Source organism: Kogia breviceps, chromosome 18 (assembly GCF_026419965.1).
Source record: "Kogia breviceps isolate mKogBre1 chromosome 18, mKogBre1 haplotype 1, whole genome shotgun sequence".
Taxonomy (NCBI): domain Eukaryota; kingdom Metazoa; phylum Chordata; class Mammalia; order Artiodactyla; family Physeteridae; genus Kogia; species Kogia breviceps.
This window is the reverse complement of record NC_081327.1, coordinates 1,669,852-1,678,894: the sequence shown is the minus strand read 5'-3', so window position 1 is coordinate 1,678,894 and position 9,043 is coordinate 1,669,852. Positions and strand designations below refer to the sequence as shown.

General features: G+C 47.3%; 1 protein-coding gene across 1 annotated transcript; it reads left to right on the top strand.

Annotated features, from left to right (window-relative positions):
* Positions 1-1,908: 1,908 nt before the first annotated feature.
* On the top strand, positions 1,909-2,732 carry LOC131744839 (protein CEBPZOS-like). Its single transcript, XM_059044759.1, has 2 exons — positions 1,909-1,975; positions 2,554-2,732. The coding sequence occupies exons 1-2, from the start codon at positions 1,915-1,917 to the stop codon at positions 2,730-2,732; spliced, it is 240 nt and encodes a 79-aa protein (XP_058900742.1). The 5' UTR covers positions 1,909-1,914.
* The last annotated feature ends 6,311 nt before the right edge of the window (positions 2,733-9,043 follow it).

Genomic DNA, 9,043 nt, shown 5'->3' with positions numbered 1-9,043 from the left:
CTATCTATGAAACAGAAAGAGATTCACAGACATAGAGAACACACTTGTGGTTGCCAAGGGGGAGGGAGGTGGAGGAGGGAAGGATTGGGAGTTTGGGATTAGCAGATGCAAACTATTATGTATAGGATGGATAAACAACAAGTTCCTACTGTACAGCACAGAGAACTATATTCAATATCCTGGGATAAACCATCATGGAAAAGAATATGAAAAAGAATGTATATATAAGTATAACAGAATCAGTTAGCTGTACACCTGAAACTAACACAACGTTGTAAATCAACTATAGTCCAATAAAATAAATTTTAAAAAAATAAAGGTAATTTTATATTCACCGTTGGAAATGATCAATGAGAGAGTGTTCTGATGGGATTCGATCCTCTCTCTAGATTGAGGGAGCAGCATGTGCAAAGGCCCTGGGGTAGGAACATATGTGGTTTGTCCAGGGAGCAGCAGGAAGGCCAGTGCAGGTGGATGGAGTCAAGGAGGTGAAGAGAGTGGTGGGAGATGGGGAGGGCGTCCACGGCGAGGAGAGCGGCTACTGCCTTTTGTGAAATAAGAAATTTGGGTGGGTTTCTAGCAGGGGAATAACATCAGTTTTACATTTATGCAGGAGCCCTCTGGCTATGTCATGGAGATGGAGCTGCAGAGCAGAAGCCAGAAGACTTGTGGGGTCACCGCGCCACCCCCCCCTCCCACCTCACCAGCATCCTTCTCACATGTAACTTCTCTTGGTCTCGGAAGAAGGTACAGGTTTGAATTAAAGCGTCAGCTCAGCCCTCTGAAGAAACAGGTTTCCATGAGGCTGCACCATGGTCCTCAGCCAGGGTGTCTGTGCCCCCAGGAAACATTTGGAAATATCTGGAGAGTTTTGGTTGTCATGATGGGGGCGGGGGAGGATTCCTGCTGGCGTCTGGTGGGTAGAAACTCGGGATGCTGCTCAACAGCTCAACATCCTACAGTGCATGGGACGGGCTGCCACAGTAGAGAACGATTCCATTCAAAATGGCAATAGGGCCCAGGCCGAGGGCCTTCTTGCCCTTTATTTGAGGTCCGTGTGCGTGCATGTGTGCCTCTGTGTGTGGGTGTGTAATGCCATTGTCCATATATACCTTACATGGCACGTCTGCATCCTAGCTCCACCAACTGGCTGTGTGCCCTCAGGCCAGTTACTTAACCTCTCTGGGCCTGGGTCGCCACATTTTTAAATCAGGGACCATCAAATTACCTGCCTCACATGGTTGTCGGGAAATGTAGTTAATATGGAAAGTGCTTGTAAACAGGGCCCGGCCCAGAGAGGGTGTTCAACAAGTGGCAGTCATTAATTACCATCACTTCTCTCAACATGGATCTGGTCAGGAGATAGGTGTTACTAGCCTGGCTCCAAGGATGCCGGGGACCTGGTAGAGTCCTACTTGGTAGGACAGGGGCAGCCATGCGTCCCACTAGGGGGAGGACCTGCGGCCAGACCACCATGGGGGTGGGGGGAACCTGATCCTACCGGGAAGATGGATCGCATGACACGTAGTCTAAGGAGAGCATGGCGGTCAACAGCTGAGGCTCGGGGATTAGCACTTCTATCTTAAATCCTGGTTCTGCTCCACTCTGGCATTTGGACCTCCCATAACAAGTTAACTCCTCCGTGCCTCAGTTTCCCCGTGGGGAATGAAGGCCTATCCTAGTATCAACCCGCTAGAGCTTCTGTAAAGGTCAAAGTGAGGGGCTTCCCCGGCGGTCCAGTGGCTAAGACTCTGAGCTCCCAGTGCAGGGGGCCCTGCTTCGATCCCTGGTTAGGGAACTAGGTACTGCAGGCCACAACGAAAACCCAGTGCAGTCAAATAAATAAATAAATATTTTTTTTAAAAAATCAAAGTGAGTGGCAGGGGTGGGGTGTGCCAGCCCTTGGGCCTCAGGATGGACCCACTGGCAAAGAAGATCTTTAAAGGAGTTTTAGTAGCTGAACTTGTGGACATTTGTTGGAGCATATTTCTTTTTTTTTTATAAGGTGGAACTTTTTTTTTTTTTTAAGAAGATGTTGGGGGTAGGAGTTTATTAATTAATTTATTTATTTTTGCCGTGTTGGGTCTTTTTTTTTTTTTTTTTTTTTTTTTTTTTTGCGGTACGCGGGCCTCTCACTGTTGTGGCCTCTCCCGTTGCGGAGCACAGGCTCCGGACGCACAGGCTCAGCGGCCGTGGCTCACGGGCCCAGCCGCTCCGCGGCATGTGGGATCCTCCCGGACCGGGGCGCGAACCCGTGTCTCCTGCATCGGCAGGCGGACTCTCAACCACTGCGCCACCAGGGAAGCCCGGGTCTTCGTTTCTTGTGCGAGGCCTTTCTCTAGTTGCGGCGAGCGGGGGCCACTGTTCATCGCGGTGCGCTGGCCTCTCACTATCGCGGCCTCTCGTGTTGCGGAGCACAGGCTCCAGACACGCAGGCTCAGTAGTTGAGGCTCACGGGCTTAGTTGCTCCGCGGCATGTGGGATTCTCCCAGACCAGGGCTCGAACCCGTGTCCCTGCATTAGCAGGCAGATTCTCAACCACTGCGCCACCAGGGAAGCCCTGGAGCATTTTTTTTTTAAAAAAAAAGATGAACACAAGGCAAGATTTCAGGCAAAACATGAGCAAGAAATTCCCCTTCCTCTTGGAAGTTTATTACAAATCCACTGAACGCTCTGGAATGTATGGAATCAGAGAGCAAGATCAAGAAAAGTGGCTGAACAGCAAAAATTAGGAACTAGCCATCAATTAAAGTTTCATATCTAATAGTATCAGGCAAGAATAAAATTTCAAAGTTGACATGAATATTTAAAGTTAAATGTAAACTTTAAGTCAGAGGTGTTTTTAAAATTAAATTTAGGGCTTCCCTGGTGGCGCAGTGGTTGAGAGTCCGCCTGCCGATGCAGGGGACGCGGGTTCGTGCCCTGGTCCGGGAGGATCCCACGTGCCGTGGAGCGACTGGGCCCGTGAGCCATGGCCGCTGGGCCTGCGCGTCTGGAGCCTGTGCTCCGCAACGGGAGAGGCCACAACAGTGAGAGGCCCGCATACCGAAAAAAAAAAAAAAAAAAAAAAAATTAAATTAAATTTATTTTTTGGCCACGCAGCCTGTGGGATCTTAGTTCCCCAACCAGGGATGGAACCCGCATCCCCTGCATTGGAAGGACGGGGTCTTTTTTAAAAAATTTATTTATTGGCTGTGTTGGGTCTTCGCTGCTGCATGGGGACTTTCTCTAGTTGCAGTGAGCGGGGGCTACTCTTGGGTGCCGTGCACAGGCTTCTCATTGAGGTGGCTTCTCTTGTTGCAGATCATGGGATCTAGGCACTCGGGCTTCAGTAGTTGCAGCACACGGGCTCAGTAGTTGTGGCTCGTGGGCTTTAGTAGTTGTGGCATGCAGGCTCTAGAGCACAGGCTCAGTAGCTATGGCGCACGGGCCTAGCTGTTCCACGGCATGTGGGATCTTCCCGGACTAGGGATCAAAGCCATGTCCCCTGTATTGTCATGTGGTTCTTAACCACTGCACCACCCAGGGAGTCCTGGAAGTGCAGAGTCTTAACCACTGGACCTCCAGGGAAGTCCCTAGAGGTTTCATTCTTTGGACTAACTGTGAAGAAACTGATGGAAGGTTTGTATATTATGTTGTAAATGGAGTTTTGTTTACTACTCAAAATAAAGTGGTTCTCCTTAAAAACAAAAACAACTCCCTTGCAATTCTGAATATATAAACCTTTCAAAATCGATAAAATAGCGAAACATCTATTTTTAATATTTATTACGTTGTTTCCTTTTCCATTATAGTTTATTACAAGATATTGAATATAGTTCCCTGCGCTATACAGTAAGACCGTATTGTTTATCTAATTTATCCGCCACCTCCTTTCCCCTTTGGTACCATGGGTTTGTTTTCTATGTCTGTGAGTCTGTTTCTGTTTTGTAAATAAGTTCATTAATATTTATTATATTTTAACTCACACATTTAAAATAACATTATCTAAAAATATATGAACTAGAAATATTGCTTTTATCCATTTTCACATTGCCTGAAACAATATTTAAACTCTCCATCCATGTCTCTGGTACTACTAGAGCCATTTTGGAGTAAAATTCGTCATAAAATTCAAAAAAACAAAAAGATCCAAGTTCAGTAAGACATCTAAAGTACACAACACATGTTAGCTATTATTATTTTTGTTGTTGTTGGTAATGAGCTAGACTTTGAAGACAGGGTAAGGACGAGGCAGGTACATACAAGCGTGAAATGGAAGGAGAGACACAGCTTCCGGGGATTCAGGGCACAGAGTGGGAGGTTCAGTGAGTGAGCCGGTGTCTTAGGACTGAGGTGAACACATATTGTCAAATCGCCAGCCAGAAATACCATCCTGACGGACAGTCCCACAGTGGCTGGGTTTCGCTGACCCGCCCAACCCCCGATATTTTCATCCTCCTGACCCTTTGCTCACACTATCGGGACAACTGGATGTCGCAGATGTTGTGTGCGATGTTCACTAAATACGAAGAATGTCGCGTGCATTTTATAGGTTTACATTTCTGTCAGGATTCACCTGTTGGTCTCCATAGTGGAGATTTCACTTGAGATACCCGGGTTTTTTAATAATTTCTAATATATTGCATAATTCTTTGTTTTAGTATCAATTATATGCGCGTGATTCCAGAACGTTTTTTGCTTTTTTTTTTTTTTTTTTTTTGCGGTATGCGGGCCTCTCACTGTTGTGGCCTCTCCCGTTGCGGAGCACAGGCTCCGGACGCGCAGGCTCAGCGGCCACGGCTCACGGGCCCAGCTGCTCCGCGGCACGTGGGATCCTCCCGGACCGGGGCACGAACCCGTGTCCCCTGCATCGGCAGGCGGATTCTCAACCACTGCGCCACCAGGGAAGCCCCGTTCTTTGCTTTTTAAACACGACTTTTTTTTTTGAGTGGCTGTATTAGTTTGCAAGGGCTGTCATAACAAAGCACCAAAGGGTGGCTTCAACCATAGAAATTTACTCCCTCACAGTTCTGGAGGCTAGAAGACTGAGATCAAGCTTTCAACATGGTTGGTCTCCTGAGACCTTGCTCTTTAGATCGTAGACAATTATCTTCTCCCTGTGTCCTCACATGGTCATCCCTCTGTGTGTGTCTGTGTCCAAATCTCCTCTTCTTATAAGGACACTAGTCATATTGGATGAGGGCCCCGTGACCTCATTTTACTTTAATTCCCTCTGTGAAGACCCCATCTCCAAATGCAGTCCCGTTCCGGGGTCCTGAGGTTAGGGCTTCAGCATCTGAATTTAGGGGAGACACAACTGGAGCTACAACAGCCCAGAACCAAGGTGGGCGGGTAGTTGTAAGATGAGGCTGGAGGGCTTGGTAAGGCCACACCTGGAGAGATATTTTAGGCCACGGCCAGTGTCTTGGATTTCACCCTGAGTGCGGTCGGGAGGCCCCCCAGGACATCAGGCAAGGGAGCGCCATGGTCAGACTTGTGTCTCAGCACCATGGCTCCAGCTGCTGGTGGGGCACCAGGGCTGGACTGGAGCCCACAGGTGACCATGGGGGACTCCAGGAATGGAAACTGGACATGGCTGGGGTCAGCAGGGTGGGCGGGCCTGGGCAGAGAGGACTGAGATTTGGACCCAAGTTACCAGGCTTGGAAGTACACGCTGTCAACTGCATGTGTCCCCCCAGCGAGATGAAACACAGCACGTAAGACTGCAGCCCTGCTCTTGACCATCTGTGGCCAAAAGCCTGTCCCTTTCTCAGGCCCTGCCCATCCATTGGATGTGTTTCGCCCCAGTTGGATAGGTTTTCAAGTAACTCCGTGAGGTTCTTTCTTTTTTTTTTTTTTTTGTACTTTAAAAACTCGTGTTTGTTGTAGAAACTTTAGAAAATGCAGATGAAAATAAAGAAATAAAAACTACCTATACTCCCCAGCAGGTACAGAATCCATTTCCAGTCCTTATTTTTCTGTTTTGTTTTTGCTTGTTTTTGCTCCTTCCCAACCACCTCTCCCTGCTTTTTTTAAAATTCAGATACAGTTGATTTACATTATTATATGTTTCAGGTGTACAACGTAGTGATTCACAATTTTTAAAGGTTATACTCCGTTTCCAGTTATTATAAAATATTGGCTCTATTCCGCGTGTTGTACGATATATCCTCCTAGTTTTTTGTTCTGTGCGTAGTATTGGTAGTTCATACCTGTTAATCCCCTACCCCATCTTGCCCCTCTCCACGTCCTTCTCCCCCCACTCCGCTAGTTTGTTCTCTCCATCTGTGAGCCTGGTCCTTTTTTTTGTTATATTCATACGTTTGTTTTATATTTCAGATCCCACAATCGAGCGATACTCATACAGTGTTTGTCTTATTTCAGTAAATCCGTGCTATTCTCATGACGCCCTCTGCTGGCCATTCTGTTCATCGTGAGATAATGGTTTCTCCCGAGCCATCCAGCCCCCGGGGGGCCGGCACCAGCTTACTGGGTCTCTTAAGCCCTTGAAATGTGGCTGGTGCGAATTGACATGTGCCATAAGGTATAATACACACTGGATTTCCAAGACTGCACGAGAAAAAGAATGTGAGATAGCTTGTTAACAATGGTGGGTTTTTTTAAGCATCCGTAATTTTCTATATATTCAGAAACATGGACTATATTGTATTAACATTTTTTTTTCTTGCCACACCACGCAACTTGCGGGATCTTAGTTCCCGCACCAGGGATTGAGGCCGGGTCTCGGCTGTGAAAGCTCTGAGTGCTTAACCACTCGACTGCCAGGGAATTCCCAGCAACGCTTTATACTGATTACGTGTAAGATTTTGAATACGTAGTTGACCCTTGAACAACACAGGGGTTAGGAGTGCTGACGCTCCGAGCAGTGGAAAATTTGAGGATAGCGAATAGTCAGCCCTCCGAAGCCGGAGTTCCTCCACATCTGTGGTTCTGCATCTGCAGAGCTGTAGTCCTGTCCTATTTACTCTTGAAAAATATCTGTGTGCACATCAGCTGTACTGGGTTAAATAAGATCTGGCCTTAAAATTGATTTCACCTGTTCCTTTTCTGTTTTTTTTCATGAGGACGCTAGGAACCTTTAAGTTATGTATGTGGCTCACGTTATATTTCTTTATTTCTCATTGGTCTGGACTATTATAAATGTATGTGTGTCTACCAGGGTCTCTCAGCCTTGGGACTTCTGGTATTCGGGGCCACATCGTTCTTTGCCGTGGGGGCCGTCCACGTGTGCTGTAGGATGTTGAGCAGTGTCCTTAGATGCCGGCAGCCTCACCCCTTCAGTTGTGACAACCAAAAATGCCTCCAGACATTGACAAGTTGTCCCCCGAGGAGCAAAATCACCCTCAGATAAGAATCATTGATTTATATATTTTTAATTTATAAATATATTTTTTATATATAAATCTATCTATACTATATATTGAGTTTATATATATATATATATAATACAAAAAACACAGCTGACCCTCGAACAACACGGGTTTGAACTGCGTGGGTCCATTTCTCCCTGGATTTTTTTCCGTAGTAATTACTACAGTAGTGCATGATCCGTGGCCAGTTGGCTCTGTGGATACCGAGGAACCACATATACGGAGCGCCGACTCCAAGTTATATGCCGACTTTTGACTGCATGGAGCAACAGCACCTCTAACCCCCTGCATTGTTCAAGGGCCAACTCTATTTTGATTATTATTTATTATATATATATTGAAACATGTACATATAGTTATGAAGTGAAAACATATATATGAAATGCAACTGCACATGACACTTCCTGAGCCCCCATTACATACAAGCTCTGTGTTCAGTGCTTATGTGATTTTCTCTTTCAGTCCTCACAAGGACCCCAGAGGATGGGCAGTATTATTATTGCCATTTTGCAGATGAGGAAAGTGAGGCACAGAGAGGTTAAGTGACCAGCCCTGGGGTGCACAGCTAATTGACCTGGATTCAAGTTCAGGCATACCATTGGCGACAGTGTGCCCCACACCCATGGGCTGACCTCTAAGAATCCAGGATCTCCAAGTATCGTAGAGCAATGTGACCATAGTTATAACACTGTATGGTACACTTGAAATTTTACCCTAAGAGGGTAAATTGTAAGCGTTCTCACCACACACACACACACACACACACACACACACACACACACACACGAAGGAGGAGGAGGAGGAGAGAGGGAGGGGGAGGAGAAGGTGAAGGAAGGAAGGAGAAAGAAAGCAAGAAACGAAGGAAGGGAAAAGAAAAAAACAGTAACTGTGAGGTGGTGGATATGTTAATTAACTTGTGATGGTTATTTCCCAATATATACTTGCATCAAATCATGTTGTACAACTTAAATGTATACTTTTTTTTTTTTTTTTTGCGGTACGCGGGCCTCTCACTGCTGTGGCCTCTCCCGTTGCGGAGCACAGGCTCCGGACGCGCAGGCTCAGCGGCCATGGCTCACGGGCCCAGCCGCTCCGCGGCACGTGGGATCCTCCCGGACCGGGGCACGAACCCGCGTCCCCTGCATCGGCAGGCGGACTCTCAGCCACTGCGCCACCAGGGAAGCCCTACATTTTTGTCAATTATACTGCAATAAAGCTCAAACAAACAAACAAAAAGACCCCAGGATCTCCATCGGGGGGGGGGTGGTAAACGAGCCCGCCCATCGCTGTCCTGGGATCTGAGCCCTCTTGGTGGGGAGGAGTGTGAAGGAGGAGGAGCCAGGATTACAACTTTTACCCCCTTGGGGGCCAGAAGAATCCAGAAACGATGCTCCATTCCAGTCGCCTCTGATGAGGCTGCGGTATAACAGGAAAGCACAGAGCCATCCATGCATTTGTCCGCCCAAGTCTGGTTATCTGCACTGCGGACCTACTGTGGGCCAGGCGCGGCCCAAGGCTCTGAGGGTCCCCAGGTCACTAGGGTAGCACAGCTCTGCTCACAGAGATCCTGTGACCCTGCACAGGAGAGAGGACAGAACTGCACAGGCACAGACAAAACAAGACCGCAGACACAGCTCATTTGGAGAAAATACGACAGGAGGAAAATGATT